The sequence below is a fragment of the Salmo salar genome, chromosome 09 (genome assembly GCF_965601325.2).
Source record: "Salmo salar chromosome 09, fSalSal1, whole genome shotgun sequence".
NCBI classification, from domain to species: domain Eukaryota; kingdom Metazoa; phylum Chordata; class Actinopteri; order Salmoniformes; family Salmonidae; genus Salmo; species Salmo salar.
Genome location: NC_138299.1, coordinates 126032780 through 126054087, shown reverse-complemented (window position 1 = coordinate 126054087; position 21308 = coordinate 126032780). Strand labels below are relative to the sequence as shown.

General features: G+C 41.9%; 2 protein-coding genes across 2 annotated transcripts; both read left to right on the top strand.

The window, feature by feature from the left end:
• Nucleotides 1-1615: 1615 nt before the first annotated feature.
• Nucleotides 1616-8376, top strand: LOC106612639 (myelin protein zero-like protein 3). Its single transcript, XM_014213993.3, has 6 exons — nt 1616-1877; nt 3918-4084; nt 6028-6241; nt 6825-6981; nt 7367-7436; nt 7586-8376. Exons 1-6 carry the CDS (start codon nt 1808-1810, stop codon nt 7664-7666), a joined length of 759 nt encoding a protein of 252 aa, XP_014069468.1. The 5' UTR covers nt 1616-1807; the 3' UTR covers nt 7667-8376.
• A 2272-nt stretch (nt 8377-10648) lies between these two features.
• neum (Neuromodulin) lies at nt 10649-21250 on the top strand. Its single transcript, NM_001139802.1, is given in 3 exon segments — nt 10649-10852; nt 17172-17811; nt 20419-21250. Coding segments are annotated over 3 exon segments (750 nt in total). The 5' UTR covers nt 10649-10822; the 3' UTR covers nt 20499-21250.
• Nucleotides 21251-21308: the final 58 nt, after the last annotated feature.

The window sequence follows — 21308 nt, the reverse complement described above, 5'->3', positions numbered from 1 at the left end:
GTCCACACTATTATTTCTGTACATATGATTTTTGAGTCTGCCATCCATTGCTTTGACAATTTTGACAGCTACACTCATGTTTGTATGTATACCTCTCAGATTTCTGTACACATGAAGAGATAATATCCTTTACCAAAAGATGAGAGGAGGGCCATGGTACTTTACATCACAGCACTGCACATCTACATACACCTGGATAATCAGATGCACAGTCTGTTCATTGGACCTTGTAGCTAAACCCCTTTTATTAGTTTCCCACATGTTGACATCTGAAGAATCAGCCCTCTGTTGACCGTGCCCCCATGGAGACAGTGATAAGTGAGGGTCCATTCATTCTCACTGGGAAGGTAGAACTGAAATGCACACTACTGTACTAAACAGAGGCCTTTCTAAGAATACACATTACACAAACACAAAGCAGCACTGTTGGAAACACACTCAGGTAATACCCAGAATCCTTCACGTTTAAAACTAAAAGGACATCCTTGAAATTCTGTCCATGTAGAAATCTGATTATGGGATGTAATTCTCTTGTCGGTGTAGGAAGTGCACGCCCCTGGGATTGATAGTTGTTCACTACAGACGTAATGGTATCATAATTAAATGAAGACATAACTTCAAAGGGCTCTCTAACGTAGGCGTACACAGGGGTAAACTGTGGTAGTGCTAGACAAATAAATAAATGTCTCACCCATTAAGGATAATTACAAAGTTAAAGACTAGGGCTCTGGGACAGGGGTATTGTACTCTAGGAATAGTTGGCCGCTCCCACAGGGTAGCCAGAAGTTTACAGAGAAGGCTGATAAGAGAGGAGGATTAGACACACAAGGTCACATAAGGTGATGAGTGGCATTGAAAGAGGTTTAGGAGTGAAAACATGTAATTGTCATATTCAACCTCCAATGCTTTCCAAAAGGGTGATGTTGCTACTATAAAAGACATAACGACAAGCATATTGCCAATGTAAAAATCATACCGCACGGCAAGTGGTACCGGAGCGCCAAGTCTAGGTCCAAGAAGCTTCTAAACAGTTCTACCCCAAAGCCATAAGACTCCTGAACACCTAATCAAATGGCTACCCAGACTATTTGCAGACTATTTGCCCCCCCTCTTTTACACCACTGCTGCTACCTACATGTACATATTACCTCAACTAACCGGTTCTCCCGCACATTGACTCTGTACTGGTACCCCCCTGTATATGGTCTCGCTACTGTTATTTTACTGCTGCTCTTTAATTACTTTTATTTCTTATTCTTATCCATATTTTTTAACTGCATTGTTGATTAGGGGCTCGTAAGTAAGCATTTCACTGTAAGGTCTACACCTGCTGTATTCGGCACATGATACTAATAACATTTTATTTGATTTAATTTTATTGAACGTAAAATACGCACCAGGAATATGTGATGTGAGGCCAACGATGGTTATAATAAATAAAGATACTTCACTCAGGCCGTTTACCATTGAAAAAAATGGTCAGTTCTGTTCTACTTAACTAGATATGTCTCCCATAAACAGTAATGCCTGGTCTACTTAGTTTATTGACTTCCACTTAACCAGAAAAAAAAACGGCGGAAGAAACTGCGTGTGGGGTGACTCGCTTCCTTTTCCCTCTTTGGTCAGGGCGAGGAGTGTCAGCAACACTTCCTGAAACACCTGTTTGTCAGGTAGAGCACACTGGGTAGGCATAGCGGAGAAACTGAGTCACACAAAAAAATGGACGACGAGTATCCGAAACGCAAAATTTGACTAGACTTGACAATTTGTTCTAACTTTTTCTAAAGTCCTACATCATTCTACTAAAATGGTTTGGCATCAACACAGGATTATACGTTTGAACATTGTCGTGTTGCTGTATTTAATGGTTTGTTTTGGTGAGTACAACCCTCTCATTTGTCAAGCTCGTTTTCAATGTCACAGATCAACGAATTTGCGACACTAGACTACCTTTACTTTACATATGAAACGCAAGCATTCGGATTGTGGGTGTTTTTATAGAATCCTAATTTTGTACCTTGTATAATTGTCTAGGCCTACTTTATAACAAATCTGACATGCAAATTCCTTATGAATTATTGTTAGAATTATTATAATAAGCCACATGTTTACCTTCATAGTTAACGTAATATTTCTATGTATTTATACAGCCTACAACAGTTTGAATAGGCTACTATGTATCCATTTGTGAATAGCCACTACCAAATAATTATACTACATGTTCACAACAAATCAAATTGCGCCTGAGGCTAGGTTCCTTACAACAGGATTGCAGTATCCTGTCATGTGAAATTCATAAGACCCATGGCTTTGAATTGCTTCGGCTTTTTCCCTTGTTTTCTATTTCACACTCGTTTTGTTATTGAGTTTAAAGTACCCTGCGTCCAATTCCAAGCAGCCATTATCTAGAACTGAGAATATGACTTTTGGGTGAGGTCTACTGACATTGATCAAATTTATATAACTACCGTTGGACAGTAGGAGGAGTCATTTCCTGTATGTTTGAGACGTATGGGGATACATGCAATGGGCTGAAAGGGTTGCCAACTTTCCCATCAACAATTAGAACGTCAACCGCTATCAAGCATCTACTGAAATACTTTTTTCAACATGATTGCTACCTTGGTTATGAGATTAGTTTGTTCATTCTCGGTCCACTTTAATCCAAGGTGTTTTGAAATAGTGCAGGATATCTGCATACCCTATTAACCCCCTGTTTCTGCTCTGTACGAAAATGTATTTTAGATCACTCAAATATTTGTTGTTCACAGTAATCGAACTGTCTCTTTGTCCTTAGAGAGAGAGTTCTTTTTTTTCTTTCTTTTTTTTAAACATTCCTTTGAATATGTGTCCTTCACTTGTCCAAGGTAGAATAATTGTTATGTGCTGTTGAAATCTGAATCTCTGAACCACATGCAGACCTACAGTATGCTGTATGTTAAATGATACATTTGCATTTCCCTGTGTGGGTTGGAGTTCACATGGAAAATACAGTATTAAATCTATGGGGGTGGGCCTGTTTTGAAATATAACACACATTATGTAAATGTTCTGTATTTTTTTTTGCATTGCACAATGTCTGCGTTGGCAACGCTCATCACAAGGAATACGACTACTACTGTAGGCTGTGTCATTATTGCCACATTTGCTGAAAGTTGATTGAAAGATCAACAGCTGTTGTTTGCCTGCCGATCCAGGAATTGGTAAAGGATCATTTTACGAGTGCCACTTGTACACAATTTGTTATGCAAACTATTAGAAAATCAGCTCCTCCTCAATTTCTACACATTATACAATGGGCGTGCAGAATTTGTTTTGTAAGCATATTCTAGGCAGACGTGCATTGCATAGAGAAAGTAGATTTAATACCTCAGCTAATAAATGGTTGAGATTTTGTTTCATTGTTTGTGGTTATTATGTCTGTATGCTCTCAATGTCCAATGGGGGGAGAGACAGAGAGAGACAGAGAGAGACAGAGAGAGAGAAAACAACTAGGACACTATTACTGCTATAACTAGTCTTCTTGTTGTCAGATGGTGCCAAGAAAATAATGTTTCCCATGGAAAATGTATTAGATTGTTTTTTCCAATTAATGTCAGGCAGTGTACAGAAGGTTTGATGTTGCCTTCTGGGTACTGGGTTAATACTGGGTCAACAATGTGGGCCTTTGGGGTTACCTTTGACCTTTGACATTGTGATTATACACAATTGTCAAATGAGAACTTTAGCTTTATTCTGTTTATTTGTATTTTGTTTATGTGAACTACCTTGCTCCGAAATTATTAATCTTTTGACTTCAACAATGTATTTTGTTCCCAACTGGATTTCACTTAAAATTCTGTGCAATTGTCTGCCCTTCCTCCTCCTGAATCTATCTTCCTCATCTGATCACCTCCCTGCTCTGCTGTCTCCCTCAGTGCTGTGCCCTGTGTCAGCCATAACAGTGAGCTCCCCTGCGGAGGTCCATTCTGTGAGGGGCGATGCCGTCACCTTGACTTGCACCTTCACCTCTACCAGCCGAGCCACCAGCCGTATGTCAGTGGACTGGTCCTACAGGCCCCAGACTGGAGGCCCTCCGCAGGCAGTAAGTGCCCACCATAGAAAATGAATCAGTATATTGAGTTGATTTGTTAATAAAGCACACATTTAATGAAGAATTCTTGTGCTTTTATGTCCTGGCATGGGTACACTCAATATTGCTGCCGATACGTTGACTTTAATTGTGACGCCCGTTCTAGTAATTCTATTTCTATGAAAATCTTAACCCCTGGGAATATGACTCAGAAACCCCAGGTAGTTAGGGGCAGGAATCAGGATCACTCTTCCACATCTTGGTGATGTGGTAAATGTATGTTAAATGTATGCCTCGAGCTGGAAGTTGTGAGTCAGATTTCCGACACCAAAGCTCCCCTGGATCCAATTTCCTTGTCGATACTCTGAGCGGCTGACCGCGTACATTTTTAATTCCATTTGGAGGGGCCGATAACGTATACGCTATGTAGTTGTTGGGATATCATATCCTATAGGAGCTCTCAGCGCTAAGTGATGGCTAATGTGCTGTGGCTCCCTTGATGGGGTGATAGAAGCTGTTGGTTTAGTCATTAAGATGTAGTAGTCAGGCCTACTGCTGTGTCAGTGTTTGCAGATAGAGTGGGTTCTCACTGATACAAGCTCTTTATCCTAGGGGTGTGTGAGCTTGGCTGTATAAGCGTAGCTGGGTTGGTCTACCAGAGTATACCGGAATCCAACAACATCCTTGGTTTCATTCCTTTATTTACTTGGAACAAGTTTGTTCTGTGCAACTATAGACGGATAGTGAAACGTGTAGAACATTCCGCTGCATAGCCCCACAGAGTTAGCCAACACAACAGAGCTAGAGAGTGAATTTGTCTCTCATGGCATGTTTGTTTCCATCCAATTTCATTAGTGGATTCGGACACTTTTATTGCCACAATCGTATATCAAAAGGCACTGTGAATAAGCATTTGAAAAAAACTCTATCAGAAATATCATTTACCAGCCAAGGCTTGAGAACTATGAATTGGTGGTGTTCTTCAGTCTCCCTGCATAATTATCAATATCTTGATGAGAATTCATTTCCAGGACTGAAAAGGCAGCTCTAGCAACGGACAGCGATGGGCGACTTGTGATTCAGTTCCTCTGAATGACACTGAATGAACAACTCCAGTCAGTCAATCTCTTGTATAAGACATGATTAAATCAATTCAATATTCATTTAAATGCAATTGCCCATGATCCATCAGGTTTTTATTCAGTGAGTCAGTACCGTTACGGTAACCACAAAGCTTTTAACCACAGGCCCTAACATTGCATCCTTAGTGCCGGTTTCCCGGACCCAGATTATTCCAGGCTTGAAAATCATTCTCAATGGAGAATCTCCATTGAAAGTGAGTTTTAGTCCAGGACAAGCTTTAATCTGGGTCCGGCTCTGAATGTTTCAGAGGCACTTGGCTGTGTATAATCTCCATTTGGCTAGGTGTAACCTGTCTGAGGTAGGCCTGAGTGTTTGTCTGGGTTGACTGAGTGCAGTGATTCGATTTAGTATGCTGTCTGTATCAGCCCTCTCAGCTCTATGGCTGTCTGAACTGAAGTGCCTCCTGGAGAGCCCAGCCCATACAGAGCTATAAAACAATATAACTGTTGAGCACCATTGATTGTTAACAGGCCTGCCGTGTGTTCGTCTTTGTGTATATTTTCCTGTGCTGTTTATTCCCTATGTGTAGTTTGTTTTCTTCAATGTGTCTCTTTGACACTTCTTATTGTCTATTTGTGTATTACTGTCTGAGTAAAACCCTATTTTAGCTTCAACTTTATTCAAACCTCTATTTGAACCAGTCCCAGCCTTCTACACCCCCCTACTTTTCGAAAGCACGGTGATGGTTAATGTGATTGATGCAGTGTTTCTGTTGTCTGTTTCTTGTAAAGTGGCTCTGTAGTTGCTAAGGTCTGAGTAACACTGTCCTGCCCAGAGCCGTCACAATCTCTCCTCTTCTCTTTGTTCCCCAGTTCTTCCACTTCTCCTCTCTGGCGTTCCCCCCGCAGGACGGCCAGTTTAACGGGCGCGTGAAGTGGCTGGGCAGCCCGGCCCGGGGCGAGGCCTCCATCCAGCTCCTCAACGCCTCCCTCAGTGACAACGGCACCTACACCTGCTCAGTCAGGAACCCCCCTGATGTCCACGGATCCCCCACCTCACAGACCGTCCTCACCGTGACGTCCAAAGGTGAGGCAATTACTTGGAAAAATTTATGTTTAGGGCAATGCATTGATGTCAATGGGACGTTTGAGCACATTTTCCAGTAAGAAACTGTGCATCTCAAGTCAGGATTTGGCCCTTAATTGAGAGGCAGAAGTTTAGGATTTGTTAGTAAAGGTGATTGTGGGTTCACAATATTGACCTTAGGAATGATGACGTGTAGAACACGACTCTATGGGAATTGTGGCGTTGGGGTGATATATTGGGCAGTAAAACCTACTACCTCGTGATCAATACTGGTATGGTTGGGCGCATATTTATTGGTGCCTTTTTAAAGACTTCTACAGTAGATTTAGGTACGTATGCGCTACAGATTGAGTCATATTTTCCACAAAGCTTAAACAATCCCTCTTTAAGAAGCTTTTAAGGGTTTATTAAAGCAGTTGTACGCGAGAGGGCGTGCTAAACAACTTTTTTAGCACGGCTGTGCTGTGGTCATAGGTAACGAGGCGGCTCTCGTACCTAAAGAGATCATAAAATTGTTAGCGTATCCACTTTGCGCTGACACTGAGTGTGTATGTGGTTATGATGAACCCTCTCCTCTCCACAGTGCCCGCGGTTCGTTTCTCGGATGTGGCAGTGCTTCTAGCCTTCATCCTGCTTCCTTCCGCCATCATCACGCTGGCTCTGCTGGGTCGCATGTGCTGCCCTCCGAGGGACAAGAGCCAGGCCCAGGGCTACCACTCCCCTATTGAGGTCACACCCGAGTGAGTGGATTTACTCCTCAATCAGTGCACCGGTTCTTCAGGACATCCTAGACATATGGTTTTAAATAAGTGATATGGTTTCTGGTGAAGGGAGCCCCCAACCCTGACTTGCTGAATGGACATTATGGCTTTTTCTCAATGACTCTTTCCTTGATTCCTTGCGTCCTCTCTCCTCTCCTCCATCTCAAAATCCATTGGAGAAGAGGGTTCAAGGGGATGGGCAGTGGACCTTCTCCTTCAATACGACTGAGAAGGAGCTGAGCAGAAAGGATGCGAGGAATCAAGGAAATATTCATTGAAAAACAGACTTTTGCCAATATAGCAAATTGCTAATGCTGACCGTTTTGTGATTTGACCAATTTGAACTCTATCATCTTTTTGACAGAGATGAGCCTGGCTTCAAGCAGATCAACCACAAGGAGAAAAACATGACATGCTGCGACCTATATTTGCTGGTATGGCCCTTTTTTTTTTGCTCATGAATTACTTAGGAGACATGTCTCACCCGATCAATTTCATACTCTTAAATTTTACATGTAGTCTACGTCTGACAATATGAGACGTCCATGAAATATTTATCTGTTACCCCACTTCCTGTCCCTAGGATTCCGACTATGAGGATTACTACATCCACAAAGAGAGGCCTCTGGCTCAGGGAGAGACCATGGCTGAGTCTCAGTGTTAGAGACCCCTGGTGGCGGTGCTCTGTAAGGACAGAGGCCCCCTCCATGCCTTGCCAGTGGGAGGGGTTGGCCAGAATTCTCGCTTACACTGTTTGTTAAAAATGCCAAGATTCCTGGACTTAGTTCTGTCTCACACATCAGTATCCACACACACACACACACACACACCCACTCACCTCCTCCCTGCTCTCATGGCTTGTCAACAGCTCATTCTACTGGTGGGATAGACGTGGATCCGGTGCCTGACACACGGACACACACATACGTTTTGCACTATACTCTAAACATTTCTAGGAATATTTCCTTATTATGAAGGAGATGCGTATATTACTAAGTTATTGTCTGCTTTATCACTTTTGTCATTTAGAATCATTGTTTTTGTACAGCTATTATGAGAGTTTTTGTTGAACTATCGGTCCTTATGGAATCTATTGCTAGAATTGTAGAGAGTCTTCACCTGTGGCTACATCTGCTTCGTTGAGTCCAATTAATATTATTTTAAACATGTATTTCAGAGTTTGTGTTACATTTGATCCCGTTGGTATAACTACATTCAGGAGTGGACATATTATGACCTCTGAGTCAGATGTTGAATGAATTTACTGGATTTGATTTACATGTTGGAATTTGGATGTACAGTGTAGTGAATGTTGTTGAATGCATGTATGTGCAAATTATATAAAAATGATGCTTAATAAAATACATAAATGTTCTTGTCCGTTGGTAAAATGGTTTGTCCATTTACCATGTAAGTTGAACTACAGTACATTTTCAAGTGTCGGTCTTTAAACCTTATCTGACTTAAACGGGCACCCATGTTGTTTGAAATCCCCATCCATGTTGCTGGTGTCAACTACACTGAACTAAAATATAAACGCAACATGTAAAGTGTTGGTCCCATGTTTAATGAGTTGAAATAAACGGTCCCAGAAATGTTCCATACGCACAAAAACCTTATTTCTCACAACTTTTGTGCACAAATTTGTTTATATCCCTGTTAGTGAACACTCCTTTGCCAAGATAATCCATCCACCTGACAGGTGTGGCATATCAAGAAGCTGATTAAACAGCATGATCATTACCCAGGTGCATCTTGTGCTGGGGACAGTAAAAGGCCACTCTAAAATGTGCAGTTTCATCACACAATACAATGCCACAGATGCCTCAAGTTTTGAGGGAGCGTGCAATTGGTATGCTGACTGCAGGAATGTCCACCAGAGCTGTTGCCAGAGAATTGAATGTACATTTCTCGACCATAAAGCTACCTTCAACTTCGTTTTAGAGAATTTGGCAGTGCGTCCAACCGGCCTCAGTGAATGCACAAAAGTACCGTGATGAGATCCTGAGGCCCATTGTGAGGTCAATTTTCTTTTAAGGAATCGGTGACCAACAGATGCATATCTGTATTCCCAGTCATGTGAAATCCATAGATTAGGGCCTAATGAATTTATTTCAGTTGACTGATTTCCTTATATGAACTGAAATTGTTGCTTGTTGCATTTATATTTTGTTCAGTATAATAACCTAGAGCAGTCCAATAAATTAGTCATGAGACTCATTTGGAATATTTGAATGTTATTATAAAAAAAATAGCTTGTCAGATTCATTCCTCAGTCCAATTTGATTTTGTCGTTTCATCCTAAATTATTTACAATAAGGTGAAATAATTGTTATTTCTACCCTGTTTGAACTACCATGGCAACACATTTGTGTTCGATTCAGTGATTCATATAAATCTAGAAGGACCACTGGTTTATGCTATTGAGCGTAACCGAATTACAGTTTGAACATCTTGAAGAACAGTCTGGCCTTCATGGCCATGTACTCTTATAATCTCCACCTGGCACAGCCAGAAGAGGACTGGCCACCACTCAGAGCCTGGCTCCTCTCTAGGTTTCTTCCTAGGTTCCTGGCTTTTTAGGGAGTTTTTCAAAGCCACAGTGCTTCTACATTTGCATTGATTTCTGTTTGGGGTTTGAGGCTGGGTTTCTGTATAAGCACTTTGTGACATCTGCTGATGTAAAAAGAGCTTTATAAATACGTTTGAATGATACAGTCCATAATAATAGATTTGAGTGGCTGGTTGGCTGGCTGGCATGCAGGCCACAGTGGTGGATGGACATCTCAGTAGAATATTGTAATGATTTCTCTGTGAGGGGGAGATGTGGCATAATCCTGCAGCACATGTGAAGACAGAGTAGAGCCCCTAGGATCCTGTCTTCATGTGTCTGGAATCTGCCCCCCTGCCTCTCTCCACCCCCTCTCTCTCCCCCTCTCTCTGGTCAAAGAGGGGGTGGGGGCTCTCACCACAGCATGCGTTGTGCCTGGTCATCACAGAAGATTCTGCGCAAATTTGGGCAGAGAGGAGGGAATGGAGCCTTGCTGCTGCCACACCCGACCTTCCTCCTCTCCTCCATAGCCACGGCACTGTGAGAGTTTGTAGTGTTTCCATGTGAACAGAGCACTGAAGAGAAATTGACGTGTGTAAGCATTATCACTCTGTTTCACACATCCTCATTGGCAGCAACATGCCGGTGTCTCTGCCAGAACAGGGAATTGGCATAGGTAATTTACACTGACGCTTGGCTTATTTATTGATCTTTACCAACAGCACTGACTGAGTGGGATTTAAGCAGGAAAATATCCTCTTTAATATAAAAGCTATTCAACAGGGCCACCGCCCCAGTGTATGGAGGGAATTAAAAAAGAGAGAAAAGCAGAAGAATGGGAATTGTCTGTTGACAGATTGGATGTATTCAGTCATTCACACTAGGAGACGTGTATAGGGTGGGGTTGTAGCTCTCGCCAGTGCAAGGCTGCATGCCTGTCGCCTGTGGAGGAGAGAGGGGGAGGGAGAAGAGGGGGATAGGTTCATCACAGAGAGAGAAGGAGGGGGTGTCGGCGTGAACAGAGGGAGGGGAAGGGAAGGAGGGGTTTTAAAGGGTGGGCTTGTAGTCATTGTTAGCCAGCAAGTCAGAGAGAGGCGCGACCAGGCAGACAGTGAGTGTGTGTGCAAATTGTGATGAGTAAAAGCATTAGGCGACTCAGCTGTTGGTACAGCCAGTGAGCGTGTGCAAGAGCGCGAGAGCGAGGGAGTGAGAGAGAAGTGTAAGGCAAAAAGGAAAGAAAGAAGGGAAAAGAGAAAGGATATTACAAGTATGCTGTGCTGCATAAGAAGAACAAAACCGGTAACTGCTTTCTTTACAGATTCTCTCATTCATAGCTGTCATTTTCAAAAATGTGGCTAAATTGTTCAACTTTTGGACTAATTACTTCAGGTACTGATCTGAGGATATGCTTGTTTAATTTTTTTGTCTTCTTGGCTCACTGGGACTTCAGTGATGTCTCAGATGCAAAACGGACACGCCTTGTTAATGTAATTATGTTTGAATGAGTGTAGCCACAATGCTGCCAGACCTCACACTGTAATAGCAGTAATATGAGCCTGTAACATGATGCTGTGCTCTTTTATACTATTATCGATCCACTACTTTAAACACTGGAAGATGTATTGATAGACACTTGATGCACCTGTTTGCTGCCTTCTGTGATTTCCTTGACTGCTATGTACTGTAATAAGGGGATACATGAAGACTGAGGATACCACCTCAATTGAGCACAATACTGTCTTATTACCTTAAGGCTGCTTTTAGTTGATGCACTAATTGCCACAACAACAAAAAAATCCTATTTTGGTGTTATCTCTAAGAAACAGGAGGATAGAGAGGCATGTTGGCTGAGGAAAAAGGGTGGGGTAAGGATCCACTGACTAAGACTCAACTCCTCTGGCCACAGTGTCTCCAGGGAATAAATAAGGACCTTAAAGGGATTAGCACGGTTCTGGGGTTAAAAGTGTATAGTGTCAATTAGGTCTACACATGTTTATGGGTGCATAGTTGTGAAAAAAAACAACAGATGAATACATAGAAGAGAACTTCTTTCTCAGAAAAGGAAGGTGTTGTGAATCTACAACACCTTGGAGGTGTACAGTATGAGATTGTACCTTGATGTAAGTAGCTCTCAGAAGGTATTTTTCATTAGCACAGAGCTATCTATCTGCAGAAGCTATCTAGAGTGTTCGGGATTTTATCGGCTTCTTAAAGCACTGGATTCCATCAACACCTGATTGCTGCTTAAATGTCAGCATGTATGAGTCATTTTAGCTCAGCCAGGCTGCACATTGCACTGAAGTGGGTGAGGCATCTCTCTCTCTCTCTCTCTCTCTCTCTCTCTCTCTCTCTCTCTCTCTCTCTCTCTCTCTCTCTCTCTCTCTCTCTCTCTCTCTCTCTCTCTCTCTCTCTCTCTCTCTCTCACAGCTTTAATACTGCATTAAGCCCTATCTCCACACAATGCTGCTATCTGAATCGTACACTACACTCGCCACAGGGAAAACCACCTCCCATGCAGCATCCAGCCCTTTCTCTGCTTTCTGCTTTTGAGGACTGGATAATGAATGAATGAAATCTCTGGGATTTAGACAGATGAACAGAAAGCATATAAATGGTGCAACAAGAGAGATTGCTCTCAACTGGCTTTTTCAACGGGCGCCACCAGCCCTCACTGTCAGAGCAGCCGTGATTGTGGAGCCTTTGTTCAAGGGAGAGAGAGCAGACTAATTTAATTAAATGAGGGTGGCTATTATGATTGAGTATTATCTGGTTGCAAACATCACTCTTGGGGCCATCGAAAACATGTACAACACTCATCAATTCACCGTCCTGGGAATAAGGCGTGCGTCGGAGAGGCATGGGGCTGTGCGGATAGGTGAATGTATTCTCATCCACCTGAACCCCCCCCCCCCTCTCCTGCAGGAGGAGAGAGAGGAGAGGAGACAGCTGGATGAAAGGGTGTGGTGCTGTGTGAGTGGGTAGTAGCAGCTCAGGGAGAATGGGGGAGATTCAGCTGCAGACTGCAACCCTGCCTGTCTGCCTGCCTGCCTCCTCTGTAGTCTTTCTCATCCCCATCCACTAGAAAACCAGACATATAACATGCTGGGATTTATAGAAGGATATACATTTACTCGACATACTGCGACAGACAATATATTTCTTGGCAGACTTTCATTTTTTTTTTACCCTCTCCCTGTCTGGTTTCAGTGTTGGTGTGTAAGAGCCAAGCTATATTTTGAATACATCAACTGGCTCAATTGAAACACACATACAGATGTTAGTGTTGATTTACTGAGTTAAGAGCAATATAAGCCTACCTCATTTGCATGTCAACATACTTCTGTCCTTGCATCAGCACTCTGCATTCACCGATGTGGAGGAGCTAGGGAGCGTCTGCATGAGTGAATAAGAACAAAAAGAGGATACATACCGACTGTGTGCATTTGTGCAAGCAGCGGTCTCATTCCCCTCCTGTGGCAAAGTCTCTAATGGTTTCCAAACTGAGACAGCGGTCTGACGTGGGGGGATGGTGGCTGGCTACCGTTTGAAAGATCCATCCATAAACCCACCGTGGGGTGTGGTTCACACAGGGTTGCCGACCCAAGGACAGTGGCTGGGGCCCGAGATGTACACATTTGTCTTTCAGATACTGTAGCCTGACTTTTATTGGTAGTGTATCATATACAGGCAGTCGGCTATCTAAAAGGGCAAATGCAACTAGTGTTCCTGGGAGACAGTTTTGAGATATGCTCGTTTTATGAATGGAAAGATCACACACTGAGTGACATAATAGAATCAGACTGTTGTTTAAATACGGTTGTCTGAAGCTGCCTCAGGAGTCTGGCTTTCAATAGACATATCAATGCTTTTTAACATCAATTCTTTTGAGATCTTCAATGATTGAGGTTTAAAAGGGATATAGGCTTGTCTCCCCAGACATCTGGTTGGAAGACATTTCCTGAAGTCAGATTATATAATTTAGATATTACATTTACATTACATTTAAGTCATTTAGCAGACGCTCTTATCCAGAGCGACTTACAAAATGGTGCATTCACCTTATGATATCCAGTGGAACAACCACTTTACAATAGTGCATCTAAATCTTTTAAGGGGGGGGGGGGGGGGGGGCTTAGAAGGATTACTTTATCCTATCCTAGGTATTCCTTAAAGAGGTGGGGTTTCAGGTGTCTCCGGAAGGTGGTGATTGACTCCGCTGTCCTGGCGTCGTGAGGGAGCTTGTTCCACCATTGGGGTGCCAGAGCAGCGAACAGTTTTGACTGGGCTGAGCGGGAACTGTGCTTCCTCAGAGGTAGGGGGGCCAGCAGGCCAGTGGTGGATGAACGCAGTGCCCTTGTTTGGGTGTAGGGCCTGATCAGAGCCTGAAGGTATGGAGGTGCCGTTCCCTTCACAGCTCCGTAGGCAATCACCATGGTCTTGTAGCGGATGCGAGCTTCAACTGGAAGCCAGTGGAGAGAGCGGAGGAGCATACACATATATATATATATATATATATACACACACACACACACATATATATATACATACATACATATATATACACACACACACACACATATATATATGTCTCTCAAAAGGATGTTCTACATTGCTGTAGGTACATTGGTCAACAACAGACATAAATTTGCAAATATATCGCCTTGGACATCCTACCATTCATATTACTTGTCTGAATCACGAGTTTGGGAGGCCACCTTCATAACATGGCAGGTAGACTTTACTGTTTTGTGGGTTGAACGGACAATATACTGTAAATAGGCTACAATTGATTGTGGTAAAATTGTTGTAAAATCAATGTAATGAGTTCTATGCTCTTATAACATCCGGCTTCCCTGTGGCTCAGTTGGTAGACCATGGTGTGTGCAACGCCAGGGTTGTGGGTTTGATTCCCATGGGGGGCCAATACAAAAGAAGAAAAAAAATGCATGAAATGTATGCGTTCACTACTGTAAGTCGCTCTGGATAAGAGCGTCTGCTAAATGACTAAAATGTAAAATGTTATTCAAAAAACTATAGGTGGTCTCAATACATTTAACCCACTGAACAAACAAAAACTCATTTAAAATCCCCAAATGGACAATGAAATAAAGTATCTTCCCATTAATATCAAAATTATGTCATCTCTCATATTCCCAAAACAGTTTACAATTACAGTTTATTAGATGCTCTTATCCAGAGCAACTTACAGTAGTGAATGCATACATTTTTCACACTTGCCCCCTGTGGGAATTGAACCTACAACCCTGGTGTTGCAAGCGCCAACTGAGCCACATGGGACCCTAAAAACATTTTTGGTAGATGCTCTTTTCCAGAAGCAATTAGGGTCAAGTGCCTTGCTCAAGGGCACATCGGCAGATTGTTCACCCAGTCAGCTCAGTGATTCAAACCAGCTACCTTTTAGTTACTGGCCCAACGCTCTTAACCGCTAGGTTACCTGCTGCCCTTCTCAATCCCCATAAGTCATTTTTATGACTCACAACTCCAGTAAGTCATTCTGTTTGAGTAAGTGCTTAGGCCAAAATTTGGCAATTGTGAGCACCTATGAGATCATTCATATTAAACGTACCATTACGGCTGTGAGGGTGTGCCAGACACTAACAGTCTATCACATCTCACTACTCCATTAGCTATACAAGCTCTTCAGTTCACTCAATTATTAAAAATTAATACAGTTTCATGGCTTTAAAAACGTTATATATTTATTGGTAGCAGGTGATTAAAACATCTTCTCCTCCTGAACGTGACACACACACACACACACACACACACACACACACACACACACACACACACACACACACACACACACACACACACACACACACACACACACACACACACACACACACACACACACACACACACACACACACACACACACACACACACACACACACACACACACACACAGACCCTGAACAAACACCCTGACCGGTAGAACCGCCAGCCCCTCCCTGCTACCCTGATTAGTAACCTGATTTATGGTTTCCGATTGGCTGCTTTCCCAAGGGGTCAGGTGCAATGTCAATCATGGTGACATATAGTCTTTCATAGCCTAAACCAGTAGTTTTCAACCTTTTTCGGGTTACTGTATCACCCCTAATGTGCATTTTACCAGTAGACCTATGGTCTCATGAGTCTTCTCAAGTACCCCCAGTGGATAGATGAGTTACATGTAGCACTCTGGTTGTCAAGGTAACGTTTGATCGTTCACAGGAGTATGGCGGTGCATCTTGACGACGTAGCAACCAAAGATGGATCCACAAAGCAGCCTCCAGGAATCTAGTAACTAAACAACGATGTACGCCATTTTGAATATCACAGTAATAATAACATAATTGATGTTATTATGACTATGATAGTTAAAGTGGCATTCAACATAATGATAGTAACTGATGGCAGTATCTAAAAACATAGCAAAACAAATACTAACTGGAAATGAGATGAATCATCAAAACCTGATCCACATGCAGCACTTTTTGGTTTATTATACAACGAGAACAAAAATGTATTTGTAACAAGAAGCAAGAACCCCTCGTGAAAACATCCCATTGGGTAACATCATGAAAAACAAAGCATGTAACGCTACATCATGGATTTAGAATCACAGTCTCTTTGATTTGGTTTAGGCCACACTGCCTGTTATGTTTGCGTTACATTAGTTCACTCTATTATTTTCAGATTAACATAATTTGTCTGCGTGAGATAAATGCATAATTCAAATCAATACGATCTGTTTATTTATTTATTCATTTTGAATGTAATGATCATTTTTTTCCTTTGTCAATTTCAACATCATTGTTTTTCCTTATTTTCACTTCATTTCTTTTTCATTAGATTTATAAGAATCATAACACAGCCCTCTATTTGATGGACCACTCCAACTATGGATCCAGATACTGTATAAAAGGTAACATCTTGGCGCTCTGTACAGGCTCCAACACCTATCCCACTCCTATTCCTCATCTTTTCCTAAACTCTGCTCCAGTCATAACCACCAACTTCTTACAACCCCGCTCAGATTTACATCCCACTCTCACCGCCTGCTCGGACTGTACCTTCTTCTACCTTGAACCATCCACCTTTATTCTACCTTCATTTCCCTTAATTCTAGATATAACCTAGTGTCTATTGTGGGTGGTGGGTATGTTGGTGGGATGTGTTGTTGGAGATGCCTTTTGGAAGTGTTCTTATTCAGAACCATTGGGATTGTATGTGAATGACATCCAATGGCGTTCACCACGGTGGAATGCTATCTGTTCATCTGCCACGATAAGAGAAGCTATTGGTTGGACGTTGATAGAAAAGGGCTATACAATAGTTACTGTCACTCACTACTTGGCAGGCCCGTTGAGTATGGGTCTCTGATATACTTCATTGGAGACCTTTCGCATTCAGCCATAAGGATGGGATGCAACAGCTTTCTAAGAGTTTAGTAGGTCACCGGAAGGGTACTTGTTTGGTTCTTTGAAGAGGCAATTGAAATGATTGTTAGTTAGATGACAATAATATTGTTTCATTTTAGGGCAGACACAAAATGTCAATAGTCAAGAAGTGATATGCTCATCACTTCTTGACATCCTGTCTCTTTCCCAAGGTTGAGAAGAATGAAGAGGCTGACCAGGAAATCAAGCAGGATGAGAAGAAACCAGAGGACAAAGCCCACAAGGCGGCCACCAAAATCCAGGCCAGCTTTCGTGGACACATACTCCGGAAAAAAATGAAAGATGGAGAGGAGGATGAGGAGGCCAGTCCAGCTGTCCCAGAGGAGGCGGCGAAGGAGGCGGCAGACGGAGAGGAGGAGAAGAAGGAAGACGTCCCCCCTGCGACTGAGCAGGCTGCCGAGGAAAAAGACCCCACTGATGTTAAAGAGGAGGAGACGAGCCAAGCCAAAAGCCCCATCTCAGAAAAGCCAGCAAACTCTCCTGCCCCTGTCGCCACCTCTCCCGTAGCCGCGGCCACCTCACCTGTGGCAGCAGCAGCCTCTCCCACTGCAGCGCCTTCAGAGCCTCCCAAAGAGGAAGCCAAAGCAGAGCCCAGCAACACCAAGGAGAAGCCCAAAGAGGTGGACAGCAGTGAAGCTCCGGTTTCTGCCCAAAACCCCTCCACTGATTGTGCTGAAAAGAGCATGGAGGGTGGTGCTGCACAGGAGGAGTCCAAACAAGCCGACGTGCCTGCTGCTACTGTCAGTGAGACGGCTGATAAGGAAGAGCCTCACCAAACACAAGACAAAAAAGGTAGGCCTTATTGTAACCCAGCCTCTGAGATGCCCATCCATGTAGATTAGCTTAGAAATAGGCTACAAACACAACACAAACCAAATAGGCTACACAATAGCTCGAATAATACATTTATCATTAATAATACAATTGTCTGTGAGCCAAATGTACAAAATGACATCATGTCAAGATGTTACTCATAATCTCTTTACATGATCTTTGATTGGTTATATTAGCTTAAACTGAACAGTATGACAGAAAAGGGGAAAGGCTCAGTAGGTTATCTTGTTCCAGTCCAGGAACTCCCAGACCGTATGATGTAGCCTACCTAATGGAATATGTGCAGAATCCTCTACAGGAGGATCAATGTGTGCGTCCTGAATGGCACCCTATTCCCTACGTAGTAAACTGCTTTTGACCGGAGCCCTATGGGCCCTGGTCAAAAGTAGTGCACTTTATAGGGTACATGCTGCCATTTGGGACATAATCTTAAGACAGGGCTGGGAGAAACTAGGTCATAGAGGCTACACTGCCTGCAAGTTGTCATAGTTACACATACTGGTGTGACCTGGGATATCTGGCCATGGTTTTTAGACTTACCGAATGATAAATTACTTAAACTGGTGAATGATAAATTACTTAAACTGGTCAATTAAGACTGAAACCAGCAGACCGTGAAGACAAGCAAGACCTGGAATGGCTAACCATCATATGAAGCACTAGACAAATGTAGGTCATAAAGACCAATGTAAAGGACATAAATGAAATTCAATATTTTAGTGAAGTTCAGGTGGTCCTTTGTGCTTCAGCAAAAACAAAGGAAAGGAGGGGTGCTCAACAATAATGAGAAAAACAAAATATTTTAGTATTCAATATGTAGCAGTGGAGGTGTTTATATTATCTGTCCGGTATATTCAGGGTCTATACACAATGAAACAAGACCTTTTGCAGAAATATTATTGATGGAGACTTTAATGAAGAGTTAATGAATGATTGAATCAATTTTATTGATCCCCAGAGAGAGATATTGGGATAAATAATACATTAGCTCATCTTCTAGGATGGGTTGAAATGTCTATATTTTCACAGTGATTGCATGGTTACCACTCCCTTACCTGAAACCTGCCCATTGATTGCCCGTAGAATACTAAGTGCTGTGTGAGTCATCTATCATGAGTCACATACACAAGTCTAGCTCCACCTCTGATTCCCAGAGGATGACCAGCAAAGATGATGTCATGCTGATGATTAAAGTCAATGCAGTCAGGATGACATCACTACCTCCATGAAATGAGGACAATAGCTTTGATTGGAAACAACTTTTAAAGGTCTTACAACTCAGAGTGAAAATACTCATATTGAAAATAAATCTTAAACCTGTGAGACCCAATGTTGCAATAATATTTTTCCTAAATTGCATCCTATACAGGTCCTAAACAAAACAATTATGCCAAACACAACACAGTGCATCTCTTAGTAGTATTTTTTGTGTGTTGGTATGATTATTGTGGCATCAGTAGCCTCTGAAACATTATAAACTGTCCACTCGTCTGAGACCACACTGGTCACCTACACCAGCAGTATGTTGTAGCCATCCATGCAAGTACATGACTTAATATATTTCCTGTCTTCTCTAAGATGTAGTGATTATGTATAAAAAATATAGGGAGAACATTTTGTTAGTGCTGCAAAAATTCTACATTAGGCTTGAATGGTTGCCAAAACACTGATTCCCTTCCAAGATCTATCTGCAAATAACAAGGACAACCAAATACTTCAAGAGTAACTTTGATGTCCCTTCTACACATCAAAAGAATATATATATTAAAATAATACTGCCATTGATGACCATTCATGTTATGGTAAAGAAGTAAGATAAGTAACCTCTCCAAAATAACCCAGAAAGGACAACCAAATGTGTTATCCATACTGTACATAGAAACCCCCCAAAATAGTTGATCCTGTTTTTGATAGTTAAATACAAGAATTTGAATTGGTCAAGTCGATCAATTTCCTATTTCAAACAAAATAGGACTTAATTTCAAATGTATATACCATTAAACAATATTATCCATCACATGTAAATGTTTTTGATCCATTTGGATGTGATTTTAATATAATTTCAGTTTTTGCTTCCATTGAAGCCCAATGTTGCACTTTTGCAATATTTCCCCAAAACATTTCTACAAACTTCAAATTCCAAAAACAGATTATTTTCATAATCCGATGCCTATTACAAGTATTTCTGAAGGGTAAAAAAAGATATTGGCCAGCTGTACTAAAAACAGAGTGGATTTCTTTAGATTTAGTTTTGGACTTGGGATTCCCATCTAGCAGGTTCTGAGAGGAAGGAACAGCCAAATAAGTATTTTTGTAAGCATGTTAAGTAATAAGTGAAGTATAACAATGTGACAGCCACAGGCATATACAGAGCTCTTTATAATGGGTCTCTGTAGAGCGGGGCCTCTGTAGCCTCTTGATTACTGTATTTCACACAGTCCACTGAGAATAAACAGGTCTACACCTCACCGCTTACATTACGTACTGATCAATAATGTTTTCTCACACAAAATTCAAAAATATTCTCTCTCTCTCTCATCCGCCGCTCCCTCTTCCTTCTTTCAGATGCTGCCGAAGATTCCCAACCAGCTGAGGCCCCAGCAGAGGCAGACCAGGAGTCCAAGGAGGACCAAGAGAAAGTTTAACATAGAGAAAAAAAATACTATGATTACAAATGAATTTAAAGGGTGACTCTTCTCCTTCTGAATGTGAAGACAGTCCATTTTTATTTGTTTGTCATTTTTTTGTGTGGCAATGATTTTCTTATGTTGGGGGAGTTTCCAACATGCGTTTTTTGGTTCAAGCTATAAGTGCTATGATTTGGGTATGTTCCGTATCTTACATGATTGAATCGATGGTTGGATGTATCCAAGTTTTGAACTGAGTTTCAAAACCCTACAAAGCTGGACAGGACAGTTTCATATTCTGCTTGAGTTGATCAAGCTTGGTTTACGTTCTTTGAGTCGTCAGTACTTCCCCTTCCTCACTTATACAACTAACAGGTCTGAGGGGATTTTGACGACTTTACAGAAAACGATGAATACTATGACATAAATGTTGTTGGCCCCACAACTAAAATCCCCCTTACAAACTACATGATTAGCATGAACCATCTAACAAGTTGCATGGGAACTCTTCCACTAAGAGGAACTTTTCACAGTCACAATACAAAAAAAATGTGGCTTCTTTTTGATGTCCTTGGTGTTGTTATGACAGTTTGATATAAATTGGAATTACTCTTGCACTGATGTTAAAAAGAAAATCAAACAAACAAAACTAAAAACCTTTTCCTATGTTCCAGTGAGTGCAATGTCCAGTTTGAAGGAGGAGTTAAATTGTGAAAAAATAAAAAAATGGTTTCAATGTCTGTTTTCAAAATAAAGCAATGTGCCAATTACCATCATAAGTTGTGGAATATATTTCACCTGCCAAACAAAATATTTGCTAATGAAGGC